This window comes from Microcaecilia unicolor, chromosome 2 (genome assembly GCF_901765095.1).
Source record: "Microcaecilia unicolor chromosome 2, aMicUni1.1, whole genome shotgun sequence".
In the NCBI taxonomy this organism is placed as follows: Eukaryota; Metazoa; Chordata; class Amphibia; order Gymnophiona; family Siphonopidae; genus Microcaecilia; species Microcaecilia unicolor.
The window spans coordinates 346008555-346028629 of NC_044032.1; the positions used below are offsets into that span (position 1 = coordinate 346008555).

Here is a 20075-nt window from a genome sequence, read left to right on the forward strand (position 1 = left end):
CATCTAAGGCCACTATAGCCCGATGGCTTAAGGAACTCATTTTTTCGGCTTATCTGCTTTCAGGGCGGTCGCCGCCTGAAGCTTTCAAAGCGCACTCTACGAGGGCAGTGTCCTCTTCATGGGCTGAAACGGGTGTTTTTTCTCTTCAGGAGATCTGTCGTGCAGCTACCTGGGCTTCTCAGCTCTCTTTCGTGTGGCATTACAGGCTGGATGTGGCAGTGCGGCAGGATGCACATTTTGGAGCGCAAGTGCTTGCTCATGGAGTTGCCTGTTCCCACCCTACTTAGGGAGTGCTTTGGTACAGCCCATCAGTTAATGGACTCATTTGCTGTTGATGACAAGGAAGGGAAAATTAGGTTCTTACCTTGATAATTTTCTTTCCTTTAGTCACAGCAGATGAATCCATGATCCCTCCCTGACTGATGTTGCATACAGACATTGTGCCTCATCAGGAGTACTTGAAGACAAGCTATCAGAGTTTCTACATGCTGTTTTTATTGCAGGAGGTTGAAAACGTCCCTCCTTTGTTTGGTTATTGCCCCGGTTCTGGGGCGTTTGTTCTCTGTGAGGAAAGTTTATGTTATATTGCCTTTTTTATTCACTGTGCTTTGGAAATTTCATATACTGAAGGCAGAGGGAGTCCAGGAACAACATGTGCTTTCAGTGTTCTCTATCTCCACCTGCTGGTAGGCGGATACAACCCATCAGTTAATGGATTCAGCTGCTGTGACTAAAGGAAAGAAAATTATCAAGGTAAGAACCTAATTTTCCCTTCTGTCTTTATGGAAGAAGATGTAAGAGATCTGCCTGTACCGGAAATGGTTTTCAAGGGTGATGATGCGGAGGAACTGAAAGAAATCTCAGTGAATCTGGAAGATGTACTGAGCCAGATTGACAAATTAAAGAGTAGTAAATCACCTGGACCGGATGGCATACTTCCAAGGGTACTTAAAGAACTCAAGCATGAAATTGCTGCTCTGCTGTTAGTAAATATGTAACCTGTCATTACAATTGTCCATAGTACCTGAAGATTGGAGGGTGGCCAATGTGACGGCGATTTTTTAAAAGGGTTCTAGGGATGATCCGGGAAATTATAGGCAGGTAAGCCTAACATCGGTGCCAGGTAAAATAGTGGAAATTATTATAAAGAATAAAATTACAGAACACGTAGACAAATATGGTTTAATGGGGCAAGAGAGAGCTCCTGGAATGGAGGGAAGAGAGAAAGAGACTTTAGACCCACAGGAGATGCAGCTACACAAACCCTGATGCTGTGTTCCTTCCTTGGTTGTGTAGGTGGTAAACTGCATTTAGTTTCATGGTTTGCCACATACACAGCATCAGGATTTGTGTTGCTGAATATCCTGCTGCTAGCATGGGTTTCCTGCTGTCACTCTCTCCTCCATGCTACAGCCTTATTGAACATTAAAGCTGTGCTTTTTTTTTGGGGGGGGGGGGGGGGGGGGAGTAAGGGGGAATGGGATAGAGAGGGAAAACGGAGTTGCTGGACCATAGGGTGAGCTGGGGAACATAAGAATAGCCATACTGGGTCAGACTAATGGTCCATCTAACCCAATAACTTGCTTCCAAAAGTGGCCAATTCAGCTCACGAGTACCTGGCAGAATTTATGCTACTGATCCCAGGTACAAGCAGTTGCTTTCCCCATGGAGAGTACCGAGGTATAGTATTGGGGAGTGGGTGAAAGAGAAGGGAATAGGAGGCTAGAAAAGGAGTGAGACAGGAGAGCTGGGGGATGAAAGAAGGAGACGGAAAGTTGATAGGTAAGTGAAATATAGCTAGAGGACTGAAGAGTGAGAGGGTGAAATCTGAGTAGGCAGACAGAAAAGATAGAGAGACGAAATATGTCAGAGATAGATGTATTGAGGGAAAAGAAGAAGATAGGAGAAAAGTAGAGAAAGGACAGATGGACAGCACCTACTGGAAAAAGAGCAGAAGACAGGAAAGCAGAAAAGAGAAACTGGGACCAACATGCTTCAAAAAAATAAAATGCCCAGACAAGAAAGGTAGAATAAGTGTTTGTTTTATTTTAAATTTATTAGGTGGAAATGTTCAGCATGGATGTCTTTGCATTTTAAATTTCTTTTTTGTTTGGTCATTTTAGTATTGTAACCCTTGATGCAGCCCATACATGGGCAAAATGAGCAAAATGTGTACCACGTCAGGTATTTTTATTACAAAAAAAAGTCTTAATTTTCAACATTGGTTTTGGATCTATTCTCTTTTGTGCAAATCATTGTGCTTGTGGCTGCCTCATAAGCCATTGGCACCTTACTGCTTGTGTGCAGCAGGGACTAAATTAGGCCACTTAGCTATGCAGGTGCCGATACTGAATATCAGGTCAGCAGCCGCATTGCTATTTTTACTCTTTAAAGCCCTCCCGATCCCTCTCCTGGCCTCTGAAACGGCTCACCTCCCTCCTACTCCTTCCTGCCCCGGCTGCAGTACTCCAAGCCCCTCCTCCTTGTGGCTCCACTTCAAAATGGCTGCTGTGACCTCTCATGGCAGTTCACACATGACCTGGCACTGAATATTCAGTGCTAATTTAACCAGCAATAGTCAGCGTTTACAAAAATGATGACCATCACCAGCTGAGTATTGGGGGAATAATGATTTAGCAAATTTCCACTTGGAGGCATCAGGAAGATTCTGATTTCTGATATGTAGCAAGTAGATCAAATTGTGTTAAAAAAAAAAGTGTCTTGATAACAGAAATTTCCATCATGTTTATGCAGTAACAGTATCCACAACAGAACTGTTTGTATCGCTTGAGAAAAGGAGTTCCCACCTCTGTATTAAAATGATCAGAGTATTACTCTGGGCAAGTCACTTAACCCTCCATTGCCCCGGGTACAAATAAGTACCTAAGCCGCATTGAGCCTGCCATGAGTGGGAAAGCGCGGGGTAGAAATAAAAAAAAAAATCAGCACCTTCTCTTTTTGATGGAATTCTGAGCACTTACAGTATAGGCTGGGGTAAATTCTAAACATATAATTGTACTATCTTTTTCCTATAACAGGCTCCCATAATGTCAAGCCTGGCATTGTAATCCGATTTGAGCAAGAGAGATTGAAAACCGAGCCTCAGGAATCTGAGGAAAGAGGAAATATGACCACTACAGGCACATGTGAAGAACTGGATGAAGCAGGTGATTTAGCTTGGATTAAAGCTAGAAATAGGGTAATGCAAACATTTTCTATCTTCCATTCCTTCCTTCTCTTGCTCTCCCCAGCATTTTCCTGTCTCTCTGTCCATTCCCTTCATCTTCTTTCTACACTTACTGTCTCTCATCTTTTATCTGTTTTTGTAATCTTCCTTGTCTCTGTCACTTTCTCTGACCTTTCTTAGAGCTGCTCCAAGATGTTAAATCTCCCTCCCTACCTCCAGCAGCTTGTAGTTTTTGTTCTTTTAGAGTCCATCAGTGCTGCCAGTTGGAGATAAGTAGGCAGGATAGTCTTATCGGAAGAGGCTGGAGGAAAGGGGGCCCCTGACTGGGATCAGCAAGAAGAAAGAGCACCAGAATAGAAGAAAGCAGGAAGAGGAGAGAGTAAAGCAGAATGATTCAACATGGCGTCAGCAGGATGGGGGCAGGGAGGGATAGAAGAGGGGGAAGCAAAGTGACTCTTCCCCCTCAATGGAAGCAAATGTGGAGACAGGCAGGCTCCCATAATGGAAGTAGCAAAAGGGGGGAAAAGAGGATGACCATTATAATCCATATTGTGAGAGAGAAAGGTTGAGTAACCCTCCCACCAGCAGTAGCATGGGGAAGGGAGAGAGGAAAACCAACACTGGAAGCACCAGATTGAAGAGAGGTGGGATTCTGTAGCAAAGGGCATATTATACAGCATTTTTCATTACCTCAGTGTTGGAATGTGTTTGTGTTCAATGTCATGGTTCATTTTCAGGGCGACACAGGGTCCTTGTCTCCGTTCACCAGGATATTTATGTTTTCAGAAATCATAAAATTCCCTTCATCTCAGTTTCAGCCAAGCAGGGCCAGCTCAAGGGATTGTGATACCTTGAACCAACTTGTGAGATCAAAGGATACCCTCTCACTGCTGTGGAAGGTGAGCCAGTGAGGCAGACTTTTGGTGCCCTTGAAGTTTGTCCCCCTGAGCCAGTGCCTCATCTGTCTCATGCCTTAAGCTGGTCCTGTAGCCATGTGTTGCCTTTCTTAGGGCTTAAGCTTAAAACCTGAAGCTATTTTTCCTTCTTACAGGCAGCAAAAGTCTCACTGCTGAGCCCAAAGTAGAGATCCTGAAAATAGAAGAGGTTCCTGTCGGCGACCGGCTGCAGGGAGGAGAGGAGGATACTGATACCAACAGTGGTGAGGCAAAAATGCCTTTATAATAAATTCCTTGCTATGTGCTGTGGAGTATTGCTAAATTTTCACATAGATGGTAAATGTTACTAGTGATTTTCAGTTACATTTTTATTTCTGAGTAATTAGAATTCAGTTTTCTTAAGCTCCAGGTGCGAGGTTCAGGGACCAGGTTCTGAATGAATCCCAGGTCTCCAGCTGGGTGTTCAGAGTTTTTGATGAGTGAAGGGAATCACTGCAGAGATTGGAATTGTGGATAAAATGTCCAGAACCGGTGAACGAGATCTGGATGGTCTGTGTTTCTTTCTGTATGCAACACTATTTTCTGTAGTATAGGCAGGCAGCACACCCACCCAGCATGTCACCTTATAACTGTACATATTCAGCAAATGACCAGACTTGACACAAGAGTTATGGGGACTTTTTGTTCGCAGCTTTTATTATTCTCTATTGATACTCATGATTCAGGAAGCATCCGAGTCACATCCTTCTGACATTGCTGTATTCTCCACCTGCTATTCCTTTCCAGTTGGGTGGTTGTGCCTTCTGAAGATGTATACTGATCCGCCTTGTCATTATCTAGCTAGGTCATGTGGAAAGTTTCACTTTTAAATGCAGGGCAGCTCTATTCCATGCCCGCTTTGTTTTTCCAGATGTACTCTGACCCGCATTGTTGTCACATGACCTAGCTTGATAACAAGGCTTGGGTTTTTTTTTGTGTGGCGGGGCAGCTGCAATTCATGCCCACTTTGATTTCAAACTTTTCATCTCTATAGGACAGCTTACTTTCATGCCCACCTTCTCCTCCAGCTAGAAGTTTCTATACTATCCTGGCACTTGTCCTAGGCCAAAGTCCTTGAGTCAAGTGGAATGTAATGCTGCCTTTTACACAGACCGCTTCATGGATATTTCTTTGGTTCCGGTGTTCCCACAGCTGCGACAATCAGGACAATATAGTAACATATTTGCCTTAAGATGATCAAAATTAAAATGCATATAGTGTTTATCTAATGAATGCAATAAGGAAGATAAGTATTATACTTACAGAAAGATGAAACATCAAGCATTGATCATTCAATAAGAAACATAGCGTACTGTATATGCCATAAGATGAAATTAACAAGCATCTACTGTTCATCTAACAAATATAATAAAGAATATAGAGTACCATACGTGTAATAAGATGATACAATTTATCAAGCATGTCTTGATTGGAGAACAGATACAGTATGGAAGATACAGTAAGATATGAACAAAAGGCTAGACAACATTAACAAGCATGTATCTAACAGGTACAGTAAGGGAGATACAGTAACATATGTGCAATGAGATAATCAGAATTAGCAAGAATCCTGTTTAACAGATACAATAAGAAAGGTACAGCAAGATTCATGTAGACGGTAAACGAGATTAGGAGTATACTCTGTTTATCCAATAGATGCAATAAGAAGGGTCTAATAAAGTACACACCATAAGAAAATCAAAATAACAAAAAAAACCTAACATAGTAGATGTCGGCAGAAAAAGACCTGCATGGTCCATCCAGTCTGCCCAACAAGATAAACTCGTATGTGCTACTTTTTGTGTATACCTTACCTTGATTTGTATCTGTCATTTTCAGGGCACAGACCGTATAAGTCTGCCCAGCCTTATCTCTGCCTTCCAACCACCGGCTCTGGGACAGACCGTATAAGTCTGTCCAGCAATATCCTCGCCTCCCAACCACTAGCCCCGCCTCCCACCACCGGCTCTGCCACCTAATCTCAGCTAAGCTTCTGAGGATCCATTCCCTCGGAACAGGATTTCTTTGTTTATCCCACGCATGTTTGAATTCCGTTACCGTTTTCCTCTCCACCACCTCCCGCGGGAGAGCATTCCAAGCATCCACCACTCTGTTACATAAGCATATACTGCTTATGTAACAGAAAATGAGAAGGGACGGTAACATACAGATAGTAACAGATAGTGAGGCGTATTTTCAAAGCATTTAAACTTTCAAACTTCCATAGCAACTTATGGAACTTTGTAAGTCTAAGTGCTTTTGAAATGAGTCACACAATAAAAGGTATAGCTGCATCCTTACATTAAGACACTTAAAATGAACAAGCATGTACTGTTTCACTAACAGATGTAAACAAATGCTGAAATAGAAGAATTGAACATCCTTGGGAGGGAGGGAGAGAAGAAAAGCAACCGAGAGCGCAGAGAACACAGGCAGCAGCGTGATCTATTCTGCTCTTTTATTCAGAATTTTGTGGATGACTCCTTTTTAAACAATTGGTGCGCCTGAGGGCAGATGTGGCTGTGATACAGGAGATTCACTTGCTGTCACACCATGAGCACCTTTGTGTCTCAAAAAAATATTCCAAGATATAATTTTCTTCTAATGCACTTTGTAGTAAGACAGTTGGAGTTCTGGTGGCTCTCTTGTCCTCACACAACTGGGATATTTAAAAAAGTTATTTGGGACAAAAGTGGTAGATACCTTTTTATTATACTATGGTTGGGGGTCAGTTGTTTTACAGTTGTGAATGTATGTGCACCCAATGAGTCTCCACAGGCCTTTTGGGATGATTTTACAGTGCTTTTACTGAATCATTCTGAGAGGGATCTCTTAATGGGAGCTGTCTTTAATATAACCCTGGTACCTAGTATGGATAACTCTGTGAGGGTGGATGGGGATTATTTTCAGAAGGAATGGATCCTCAGAAGCTTAGCAGAGATTGGGTGGCAGAGCCGGTGGGGGAGGTGGGTCTAGTGGTTGGGAGGCGGGGCTAGTGCTGGGCAGACTTCTATGGTCTATGATCTGAAAATGGCAGATACAAATCAGTCAGGTATACACATAAAGTACCACATATGAGTTTATCTTGTTGGGCAGACTGGATGGGACCATACAGGTCTTTCTCTGCCGTCATCTACTATGTTATTTTGTGATATGCCCATCGTGGAAGAGCATATTTTAAGGGGTTTTTTTTGCCTGGTGGGATTTAGTTAATGGTGGGCTGGAGCCGGCTCGCACCGGCTTGCAAGAGCCGGTTGTTAACTTTGCTCGGCTCTTGCGAGCCGGCTCTCCTCCCTCCCTCCGGATCCGGTCCCTCACATCACCGACCTGACTCTTCGAATTATTCGGGGCAGGCAATTTTGCCTGCCCGCTGCCAGCGCTGACTCTCCCTCGCTGGCGCTGCCAGTTCGCGCTTTAAAAATGGCCGCTGAGACTTCCAGAGGCGGCCTTGCGAGACTTCTGCTGAAGTCTTGGAGGCCGCCCTTGTAAGTCTCGGTGGCCATTTTGAAGCGCGAACCGGCAGCGCCAGTGGGGGAGAGTCAGAGCTGGCAGTGGGCAGGCAAGACTGCCTGCCCCGAAGAATTCAAAGTCAGATCGGTGACGTGAGGGACCGGATCTGGAGGGAGGGAGGAGAATTCGCCGAACAACTCGGGAGGGGGTGGCAGGGGCGAGAAGGGAGTCGCTGGGCATTTGTGGATGGAGGGGAGAGAAGAGTCGCTGGGTATGGATGCATGCACGGCAGGGGAGAGGAGGGTCACTGCTGGACATGGGTTGGAGGGCAGGGGAAAGGAGGGTCACTGGGTATGGGTGTATGCAGGGCAGGGGAGAAGAGGGTTGCTGGGTATGGGTGCATGCAGGGCAGTGGAGAGGAGGGTCACTGCTGGACATGGGTGGATGGAGGGCAGGGGAAAGGAGGGTCACTGGGTATGGGTGCATGCAGGGCAGGGGAGAGGAGGGTCACTGCTGGACATGGGTGGATGGAGGGCAGGGGAAAGGAGGGTCACTGGGGATGGGTGCATGCAGGGCAGGGGAGCGAAGGGTCGCTGGGTATGGGTGCATACAGGGCAGGGGAGAGGAGGGTCACTGCTGGACATGGGTGGATGGAGGGCAGGGAAAAGGAGGGTCACTGGGTATGGGTGCATGCAGGGCAGGGGAGAGAAGGGTCACTGGGTATGGGTGCATGCAGGGCAGGGGAGACGAGGGTCACTGCTGGACGTGGGTGGACGGAGGGCAGGGCAGGGGAAAGGAGGGTCACTGGGTATGGGTGCATGCAGGGCAGGGGAGAGGAGGGTTGCTGGGTATGGGTGCCTGCAGGGCAGGGCAGGGGAGAGGAGGGTCACTGGACACGGGTGGATGGAGGGCAGGGGGAGAGAAGGGTCGCTGGACATGGATGGATGGAGGGCAGAGGAGAGGAGGGGAGAGAGAAGAAATGCTGGACATGGATGGAGGGGAGGGAAGAGTGAGGAAGGAGATGAGATGAGGGAAAAGGAAGAGAAAAACTGCACATGGATGAAGAAAATAGGCAGAAGCTGAGGACCAGAAATGAAGAAGAAAGGAAAGAAATAAATGGAAAGGAAGCCCTGGAAACGGAGTTAAGAGGACAGATAGCAGCAGAATCGGATACTGGGCCAGCATGATCAGAAAAACAGTCAGCAGACAACTAAGGTAGAAAAAAAATCATTTTATTTTCATTATAGTGTTTGGAATATGTTCACTTTGAGAATCAGGTGCTCAACATTAAAAGTTTGTATTTATTTACTTATTTATGGCATTTTATCGCACATTAAACATGAATTAGATTGGAACCTGGGATCATAAAATTTTTTTTTTTCTGGAGTAATGCATTGCCACCCCACCCCCCAGGATCTCTCCCCGGCTATAGCCAGCTCTGCAATTTGGAGGGGGGCAGAGGGGGAGGGGGGGGGGTCGCAGAGGGGGACCTGAGAGAGAGCCTGTTGTTAAACATTTACCAGCACACCACTGGATTTAGTGGACATCTGGAGGCGCCTCCATCCTTCTCAACTTGAGGATAACCTGGCCACTTGCCTGCCTGGTGCGAAGGTGGTGGATCTCAGGCATTAGGATTTTAGATATTACTGGTGAGTCGCCGGCTGTCATGGTACATATGGGTACCAATGACATAGGAAAATGTGGGAGGGAGGTTTGGAAGCCAAATTTAGGCTCTTAGGTAGAAAGCTTAAATCCAGAAGCTCTAGGGTAGCATTTTCAGAAATGCTCCTTGTTCCATGCACAGGGCCCAAGAGACAGGCAGAACTCTGGAGTCTCAATGCATATGTCACCAGCCTGTCTGTGGAGCCTTCACACAGTATAATTTTCCCTCTTGTTTGTAGTCCTGTAATCCGAGATTTAAACTGTGTTCAGCTCACAGGCATGGTGAACATAGAGAAAACATCATCCTGAGAAAGGTGTTGCCGAATGAATACATTAAAGATAAGTATGGGTTTCTGTAAACAGAATCAATTTGATTTACATCAGTTCAAAACCACAAACTCTGGTAAAAATAAATACTTATTTTAGTGCAAATTAATGATTATATTGCACTTAGTAATTTATGACCAATAGTAAAAGTGGTTTAAAGCTTGAATAATAAAAATGTTATCAATGTTTAAAGTCCCTACTGGATCCAGTTATCACACTCTAAAATATTTTTTCCCTTTCTATAGGAATCAACAGAATCACTCACAATCACAAGTAAGTATTATGCAACAGCTAACATGTCTTGCTTAAATTTTCCTATATTTTTTTCCCTTGAACAATTACAATTTTTTTCCTCCTTATTTATTTTTTATAGGAATTACTTTAAAGGTAAGTATCAACTAATATTATTTCAGACTAAACTTATAGTCAAGAAATAATTTAACTACTTTAGATTTTTCTTTCCTCAGATTCTCAGTTCCTTAAGGTAAGTATGTATATGCAGTGCCAATGCAAAGTGTCCCTCTCTCAGTTATCCTTATTTTCATGCAGTACTTAGCTGGATGCTTTCTTGACCTTGGGATCAATTCTTCTTTCTTGGTTGTCTTTACTTTGTCTTCTTCCTAAACCTATACTTTAAGAAATAAAAGGCGAGAGTCTGCCTCCCTGCATTGTGTACTTTAATATAAGCCTGCCTGTCACTGGAACCTGAACTGGATTCTAATATAAGCAAAATAAAATAAAATCTCTAAGTCTGATTTCTTAACTAGATTTTTTTTCCCTGACTGTGAAGAGAGCAATTGCTGAATTCTTGCAGTACATCACTGACCATAGCATTCACACACAATCATACTGAATTCACTGAGCTCTAAGAGGTTCTATTTCAGTTAAATCTTTACTTTTACCCTTCTAACATCAGAAAATTTTCTTGTCTGTTTAGCACAGACTTCAAATCCCAAACTATTGGTTTCTAATAATTTCTTTCTAAAATCTTTTGCTAGTTCAGAAGATACCCTTTAGAAAGTATATCATATCAATTTCTATTATCCCCACTTCAGCCTATTGAAGGAACATAAACCTTTATTTCTTTCCAGCACCTTTCAGAATAAAAGATCCTTAAATATGGTTTCAACTCTCTTTCACCCTAAATAATATCATTATATCCCAACTAAAACCTATGAAGCAGCAGGTTTTCCCTTTCAGGAAAGAAATCAGAACTGCTTAATATACAGTACAAACCTCAATCAAGGTATTCTCAATCAGTCTTTTATTATTACTTTCAATATTTAGCATCCATTTCTCTCTCACAGACTTCATACACACAGACACACTTAGAAACAGGTCTTCTTTCTTCAGGATCTTCCGTTGCTCTCCCCTAACTCTAACAAGAGCAGTGCAGCCAATCAGAAAGCTCTATTCGAGATCAGATTTCCATACAGAGATTCCACTAGGCATTTTAGGATAAAAACCATTTATAAAACCATTGTTTTGGATTCAAACTTCACAGTATAGGTCATAGCAATGCCCTAATGTTTACTCTATAAAACTTTCCATGAATATCGAGCCTCAAATAACCAAACTGGAACATTCCAAAAACGGACTAATTTATATGCCAACGAAGCTACAGTAACCTCATAGCAATCAAGTATCAGTATCTGGCACCTAATTCCCACCATTAAAACCTGTGCAAACAATTTTAAAATGCATTTCCAGTACTTTTAAACTTGCAAGTGTCGGTTCAGGTCTCCATTAACACTACTGCGCATGCGTCCTAATTCGCGCCGTTTCCCAGTTACTATGGCAACTAAAGACGCCCCTAGAGCTCCCCCTGTACTTCCCAGGAGTCCCTAGGGTAAATGTAATTATAAATTCATTACATGCACACTCTTCGCACATGCGCGATTATGTCCAGCCTCCAATTTCAGTCGCCAACTTAATTTTTATATCTAACCCTTCTAAGGATTATAACAAACTTCCCACGATATTTTCATTAAAACATAGGTGGCTGATTGTTTCCCTTTGCTCTGATTTACAAACAGGGCCATTAATAACCACCGGAGCATCACCCCTACGTAATTGACATCATTCATGATGTCATCGTGCATCCGCACGGTGCAGATCCGATTTCTCGTGGTTTCCTACGTCCCTAGGAAACCCACTTTTCTCAACAGGTCTGGACCACCTCTCCTTTATCCTGGATCGCTCCAGGGCACCTCGAATCATGGCAAAACTGCGATCCCAACTCGGACACGCCCCCCCAGACCCAAAAACCTCCCGGAGCTTCCCTGCAGCTCCCAGGGCCTGGTAAATAAAAAAAATAATAATATTTATACTGGTTACACCAGAGCCGGTGGTGGGAGGCAGGGATAGTGCTTGACAGATTTATATGGTCTGTGCCAGGACCGGTGGTGGGAGGCAGGGCTGGTGGTTGGGAGGCAGGGATAGTGCTGGGCAGACTTATACGGACTGTGCCAGAACCGGTGGTTGGGAGGCGGGGCTGGTGGTTGGGAGGCGGGGATAGTGCTGGGCAGACTTATACGGTCTGTGCCCTGAAGAGCACAGGTACAAATCAAAGTAGGGTATACACAAAAAGTAGCACATATGAGTTGTCTTGTTGGGCAGACTGGATGGACCGTGCAGGTCTTTTTTTGCCGTCATCTACTATGTTACTAAGTTACCTTAACCAGTGTGGGACTAGGCTGCTGGCATCAGCATTTAAAAAGTAGATAAAGAGCTTTTAAACTAGAAACTGGGAGAAAGCCGACAGTCATTAAGGCAGAGGCAGTCCCTTAAGGGAGAGGGGCAAAGTTCTGTAGACCCCATCACAGGATAGCATAAAGCGAATATATAAGGCCTTGCTCAGTTTCACCTATTTACATATAGCATTATTTACATAAATGGGAAGCGGATTTGGGGGAGGCAATGGGAAATTGCTTTTTAAGCATTTGGACAAGGTCTCAATTGCCAGTAGTTTGGTGGGAAATAGTTATAAAATTTTATATCGATCGTATTATACCCCCTGTCATCTCACCCAGGTATGTAAAATGGGCACAGGATGTGTTGGAGATTTTGTGGTCAGCGAGGGGACATGTATCATATCTGGTGGACTTGCTGAGTAATACAGCCCTTCTGGACTACCACAGTGCACACTCTACAACAGATTCTTCAAGTGGCCTATCCAGGCGGAGTATTGCTCTATTTAAAGCTTGTTGGAGTGAAGAAAGAGCAACATAAATTTGCTACTAGTCTTTTTACAGCTAATAAACTTATTTTAGTGGCAGCTTGTAAACAACCACCAGCACCTTCTGTGGACAAGGTCCTTTGAAACATGGATTACATTTACCAGATGATTAAACTTGCTGCTATCCAGCCCGATCAAGTGCTTTCTTTTCATAAGACTTGGGACACCTGTCACCATTGGTGGACATCTGGGGTGCTGGGACCCATTTCGAAGTCCTGAGTAATCCAAGCAATCAGGTTTTTGTTTGCATGGGGGAGGGGGGCACCTGTTTCCAGAAAGGGGAGTTGGAAGGGTGGGATTGAGTCTGTGAAGATTCATGATTGTGTGATATATTGTGATTGAACAATCTTTGTTATGTTTTTTCTTAATAAGCTCAAAAATAAAACTTAAAAGAATTTTGCTGGTGACTAAGCTCCTCCTCTAAAGCCAGGTGGCTGCCAACCCAGTCAGCCTAAGTTGCTGACATCATTTTGGGGAGGCCTCCTCAAGCCTTCAGAAATGGTGGCTGGCCCAGACAAGAAGAGGAGGACCGTGACCGTGCCACCATCCCCCAATATTCAGCGCTATTTAACCGGCCAGGAATACCTCCTGGCCGGTTAAATAGCACTTAACCAGCTATCCAGGACTATTCAGCAGGAGATGGCTACTAAATATTCTTAGCGCTTAGCGGCTAACTGGTTATATTGCATAATATAACTGGCTATCCTCTAATATTCAGTGCATCAGCAGCTAAGTTTGGCAGCCAATTCGGGCCGCTGAAATAGCAGGCCTATCTTTGGCCGGTTTAAACTTAACCAGCCAATGCTGAATATCGGCTTGGTTGGTTAAGTTTACACTGGCCAAAAAGAAACCAGATATTCAATTCCGATCATCAGAAATGGCCTGTTATTGAATATTCAGTCTCACTGCCAACCACGGGAATTAGCTGGGCTGTCTCCTGTAGTCTGAATATCAGCCAGGTTACTTTCGGCCATGAGTCATGTTGCCCACAGCCTCCTATTTATATGGCATATGGGAGTGTATTTTCAAAGCACTTAGACTTACAAAGTGATGTGAAAGGGCGTTTTCGATATGACACCTAAAAAAATTCAAGTGGGGAATATAGCCATTTTCAAAACTGAAAAAACGTCTATTTTATTCCCCCAAAATGGCTATTTGCTAGATGTTTTTGTGCTCTAAGCGTTTATCTTTTTGGGCTATTTTAAAAAAAAAAAAAAAGTCCAAGTGAAAAGCACAAAAAATCAAGCTATTGGGATGTAGGAGGAGCCAGCATTCTTAGTAGACTGGCCACACAGACATCCAAGCAGAGCACTGGAGCACCTTAGGGGGCACTGCAGTGGACTTCAAATAAATGCTCCCAGGTACACATCTCACTGTTGCTCCCTTATCTTGTCTTTTGATCCCCCCAAAACCTACTACCCCCAACTGTATACCACTACAGTAGCATTTATGGGTGAAGGGGGCACCTGACTGTGGGTACAGTGGGTTTCTGGTGAGTTTTAGAGGACTGACAGTTTCCACCACAAGTGTAACAGGTAGGGGGAGGTATGGGCCTGGGTGCACCTTTCTGCAGTGCACTGCACCCTTCACTAGACTACTTCATGGATCTGCATGCTGCTCTAATGGACTTGGATATTACATCTGAGGCTGGCATAGAGGATGGTAAGTAATGTTTTTAGTCACATTTTGGGGAGGGGGGGTTAGTTTCCACTGGGGGAGTAAGAGGAGTTCATGCCTGGTTCCCAGCAGTGGTCATTTTGGGCACCTTTTTATGCCTTATTCGTTATAAAAACAGGTCTAGCTCAAAATGTCTTAGCTTTAGTCCTGGACAGTTTTGCTCCATTATAGCTGAAAAATATCCAAGTGTCAGGAACGCCCAGATTCAGCCCTTAACACGCCCTTGACATTCCCCCTTGTGATTTGAACGCAGTTCTGACGGACATAATGGGAAAATGTCAAAATATTTGTTTTGAAAATACCAATTTGGATATTTTTGTGAGAAAATCATCCAAATGCAGATTTATGCCACTTTTTGAACGTTTTTTTTTCTTTTGAAAAAGAGCCCCATGTTAACATATGGAACTTTGTAAGTCTAAGTGCTTTGAAATAAACCCCATGGAGACTTGGCAAAGCAGATGTCTTTAAAGATTCCTATGGAGATATTTGCCAGTAGATATCTTACTCAATAGCTGTATAATTTATGTACGCACTCTCATTTTTATCCAACAGATGATGGATTTCGGAACAACAGTAAGAGAATGAAAGAGTGCAGTGGGCAGCAGATGGAGGAACTGAAACATGAAGACCCCTCCAGAGACAGCACAGATCCTTTAGCTGATTGTGTGGGAGGTATGAGTAAAGTTACACCAGCCAGCATGAAAGAAGAACGTCAGAATGGAGACAGGCCCAATGCATGTACTGAACAAGAAAGGAATTATAACCATTTCTCAAATCTTGCACAAGATCAGGGGCTCAATGGAGAGACACTATTTCACAGCATTGCATGTGAGGAAAGGTTCTCTGAAAATTCAAACCTGACAGGAGAAAAAAAAAATCGCAGACACAAGTCTTTCCAATGTACTGAATGTGAAAGATGCTTTACATATAAATCACAGCATATAATTCATCAGAAAGTTCACAAAGGGCGAAAACCATCAAAATGTTCTGTACGTGATGAGAGCTTCAGTCCAACATTTCAACTGAAAAGACATGATTTAACCAACACTAGAAAGAGACAAGTGCATGAAATGAACCTCCAGGATGCAAAGCTATTTAAATGTTCAGTATGTGATAAAAGCTTCAATCAAACAAGTAGTGTCAGAATTCATGAAAGAATCCACACTGGAGAAAAACCATATAAATGTTCTCAATGTGATAAAAGCTTCAATCAAAAATATAAACTCAGAAATCATGAAAGAATCCACACTGGAGAAAAACCATATAAATGTTCTCAATGTGATAAAAGCTTCAATCAAACAAGTATTCTTAGAGTTCATGAAAGAATCCACACAGGAGAAAAGCCATATAAATGTTCTCAATGTGATAAAAGCTTCAATCGAAAAAGTAAACTCAGAAATCATGAAAGAATCCACACAGGAGAAAAACCATATAAATGTTCTCAATGTGATAAAAGCTTCAATGAAAAATGTAAACTCAGAATTCATGAAAGAATCCACACTGGAGAAAAACCATATAAATGTTCTAAATGTGATAAAAGCTTCAATCAAACAAGTATTCTTAGAGTTCATGAAAGAATCCACACAGGAGAAAAACCATATAAATGTTCTCAGTGTGATAAAAGCTTTAGTAAAAAAAGTACCCTTAGAACTCATGAGCAAATTCACACTGGAGAAAAACCATATAAATGTTCTCAATGTGATAAAAGCTTTAGTAAAAAAAGTACCCTTAGAACTCATGAGCAAATCCACACTGGAGATAAACCATATCAATGTTCTCAATGTGATAAAAGCTTCAATGAAAAATATAAACTCAGAATTGATGAAAGAAACCACACTGGAGAAAAACCATATAAATGTTCTCAATGTGATAAAAGCTTTAGTAAAAAAAAGTACCCTTAGAACTCATGAGCAAATTCACACTGGAGAAAAACCAGATAAATGTTCTGAATGTGAAAAAAGCTTCAATCATAAAAGTAGCTTTAGAGTTCATGAAAGAATCCACACAGGAGAAAAACTATATAAATGTTCTGAATGTGATAAAAGCTTTAATCATACAGGTAGCCTTAGAGTTCATGAAAGAATCCACACTGGAGAAAAAACATATAAATGCGCTGAATGTGGTAAATGCTTTATTCAAAAAGGTCACCTCAGAACTCATGAAAGAATCCACACTGACTTGAATCCATGATGGCTAGGTCTCAGAATCCATGATGGCTAGGTCTCAGAAAAGTAGATAGCTCAGTGTAACTTGGGTTAGTTATAATAAATTGCATTAAAATATACAAAATGAAATGCTAAATTGATCAAGCACATTAACTAGCATGAAATTATAGCAAACTACATTGTGAGAACAGTATGTCATTCCTGTTCTCAAGATCCAGCAATGAATATTTCAGGGAGACTTTCACACTACTGTTGTTTTCTATGGTGTTTAATCCTTGGAGTACACTTTTTCACTCTTTGGGTTAATCCTAGAACTGGCAAAGATGCAAAGGTGGAAGATAAAACAAGGATGCAGACCTTGTAGAAAACACGTAGTCTTTATTTGTTACCAAAAGGCTCCCAGGAATTCAGTCACCTGTCCGCAACATGGCCATGCTTCACCTGAAATACTGGCTGTGTCAGGGGCAAGATTACCAGCCGGTGTAAAACTACAGACTTCACCTTGGCTGGTACAACAGAAAAAAATGAAGCAAGCAATCCTCCTGTTCCTGGATGCCTTCTTGTTTTATCTTCCATGTTAGATTTGGTGGACTACAGAGTTTACATCAGGCCTGCTGTTTGTAGATGACTAGAAGCTCTACAATTCCAGCAATCAACATCTGGCAGAACAACTCCAAGAGGCCTGCTCTTTGGATGGTACCTTGTGCTCTGAATACCTTCTGTGGTCTCTGTGGTGTCCTTCCTGAATGCTACCTTGTCAGGTATGTGTGAGGAGTGGTGTAGTGGTTGGGGCTATGGGCTCTGTATACAGAGAAACAAGGTTTGATTCCCACTGCAGTTCCATAGGAATGCTGGTTCTTTTCCCCATCATGGTTGCTGCAATGTGCTGTGTAGCTGTATGCAACATTCTGAGCGCTTTGATTTTGGTCCACACAAGGGTTTGGGGCCAGAATCCTTCCCCTCCCCCACCTCCACTGCCTTTCCAGTGACATCTGAATGGTTTGGTGTCGGGTGCAACACATTATTGGAGATATGGGGGTTCTGGCCACGCTATATTGAGGGTTATTGCATACTCAGACATTGCTCCAGGATATAACTACATAAGCTAACGATAACCTCTCACCTTCCTAACTGTAAAATACGATTGCAATCTCACCAAATTGTAAATTGTAAGCCACTTTGAACTGAAACTTGTTTTTGGATAACAGTGTGATACAAGAATGCATAAATAAAATAAATAAGTAAATATGGCTGTTATGGAACTGCTATGTTGTTGTTACTCACCTTGGGCACAGTCATGGGGATTGTGGCTGGCTTGGAGCACTGCTTGGTGACTTCTGTACTTTGGCAAGGAGGTGGTGATGCACAGTGGGACTTAGGGTAGCTACAGGGTCTGCATTTGTGGGCTGCTGTCACCGGCATATATCCAAGTAAGTGTGGAACAGCAGGCCTGAGCTTAGTTAGGGGAGTCTCTGAGATATACAGCCCCTCATTTCAGCCTTGCATGCTGGGGGTGAGGGGCATGGGGACATGTTCTGGCCTTTCCTGCAAATGTGGCCCATGGGGACAGGGTAGGGGGCTTGATGGCCTTCCTACAAACTCACTATCAGCATGTGACCCTGGGAATGCATGCATATGGCTGATGCTGTGCTCATGGCAGCACTGCCTGACAATTATTTTCAGTGGTCCTTCTGATCAGATGCCAGACTCTCATAGCCACATTGTGTGGGGTCAGCCTGTGGTGCCCTTTAAAAAGCTTCATGCAAGCACAGCAAAACCAACAATTGGCTCTCCTATGGTGAGAAGTTAGGTTTTCTCCTCACTGACATTTTTCTCTGTGAAGGACGCTCTTCCACGTGCATTGGACATGGCATTTTGCACATGGAGTTGGACTCCCCTCTCATCATGGCACACATCATCCTTCCTGCACAGGACCTCTTCTGCATTTAGTTGTTTTCACTAGGTTATTTTACAGATGGGAATCGAGAGGCGGAGCTTCAGACTGGAGGGAGCACAAAGTCCATTTATCGGCTAAATGCCTGCGTCAGGGGGTCTGTACTTACATAAAAAATATTTTAATAAAACATATACATTTAAAAGAATATGTACAAAAAAAATTTTTAAATCTGTGTATCAGTAACAGATACCATATAACTTTAGCTTCCTTGTGCAATTCAGTCATTGCTGCTTCTGAGGAGAGAGTAGTTTAAAACGAGTAGGTGAAGCGTTTTGTCAACACCACTGGATTCTGTTTCATGCTCCTGATGCAGCCATTTGAGAAGGCGAAACATGGCCGTATCAGGCTTTTAATGTCCTTAATATTCCTATAGGTGTCTACATGGTTAGCACATACTAATTTTTAGCGCATGCTAAAAACGCTAGCGTGCCTTTGTAAACAACGCCCTTAGACATCAAATCAAAATTCCACTCCATGTTACTATGCTACTATATTACACAACTTTTTATGTACAAGTTGCAGAAAATGAAAAATATAAACTTACTGGATGATGAAATGGAATAAAAAAAATAATAATTTCTGTGTCTAAGTTTTCTGGAGCTGTTATGAGTCCTCAATAAGCTTGGTGAATTATTAAGAGGGGAAGAGTAGCTTAATGGTTTGAACCTGGCTTCCTGGTTCTAACCCCACTGTTCTAATTCCACCACAGCTCATTGTGATTTCAGACAAGTCATTTACCCTCCATTATCTCAGGTACAAGCTTAGATTGTAAGCCCTCTGGGGACAGGAAAATACCTGTTAGTAACTTGCATTGAACTGCCACAGAAAAAGTGGCAGCTAAATCCAAAACCCCATCTGTGACAAAACAGTTTAAGCCTGTAAAACTGCATTAATTATTCTAGTTTGGCCAGCAGGTGCTGCATTTTATATTTAAAGCTGCTACAGAGAACTGACTAGTCCAACTTTAGTTAACACAGATCAGACCTGCAGTGATGTGGCCAGCTATTTTTTTAAAACTTGTTGTTCTGGGCTCTGATTGGACCAGGAGCGCAAAATTAATCTAGGATGTACTGGCTTTTTCTCTAGTCTCAGGTTGGAATTAGAGAGACAAAAACCTCTATACTGAGATCCTGTAAGCAGTTATATTCTATAATCTGAGCAGCTACATTTCCTGTACTTCCCAATCACTATTGAGGTGGTGAACAAATGTTTAGATTTGATCCATGTTCAGTTACCTGTTATTATGTGCTGTTTTTGTTCCATCTGTTTTTATGGTTCACTGTTCAATGTTTTTCATGAAAATAAACCATTTTAGTTTATTGCCTCTGCTTGTCTGGACTAAGAATCCTGGTGGTTTGTGTGTTGGGTCTGTGAGTGCTTTCCAGGAACTGTGGCCCCACTAACCTAGAAATCACTGGGGATAATTTGAGAGGGGGAGACTTGCCCAGAGGCGGTTGGGACCCAGTCAGTGGGGGAA

At 42.8% G+C, this 20075-nt stretch overlaps 1 protein-coding gene and 1 pseudogene across 1 annotated transcript in view; both read left to right on the top strand.

The window, feature by feature from the left end:
• LOC115463712 (zinc finger protein 398-like) overlaps positions 1-15088 on the top strand; it is a 48954-nt gene extending 33866 nt beyond the window's left edge. The window contains exons 5-8 of the mRNA XM_030194433.1: positions 3039-3167; positions 4239-4346; positions 9807-9834; positions 15029-15088. Coding sequence (XP_030050293.1) covers positions 3039-3167; positions 4239-4346; positions 9807-9834; positions 15029-15032 — 269 coding nt within the window. The 3' untranslated portion in view covers positions 15033-15088. The remainder of the gene's footprint in view (positions 1-3038; positions 3168-4238; positions 4347-9806; positions 9835-15028) is intronic.
• Positions 1-19834, top strand: part of LOC115462068 — a 199128-nt pseudogene extending 179294 nt beyond the window's left edge.
• Positions 19835-20075: the final 241 nt, after the last annotated feature.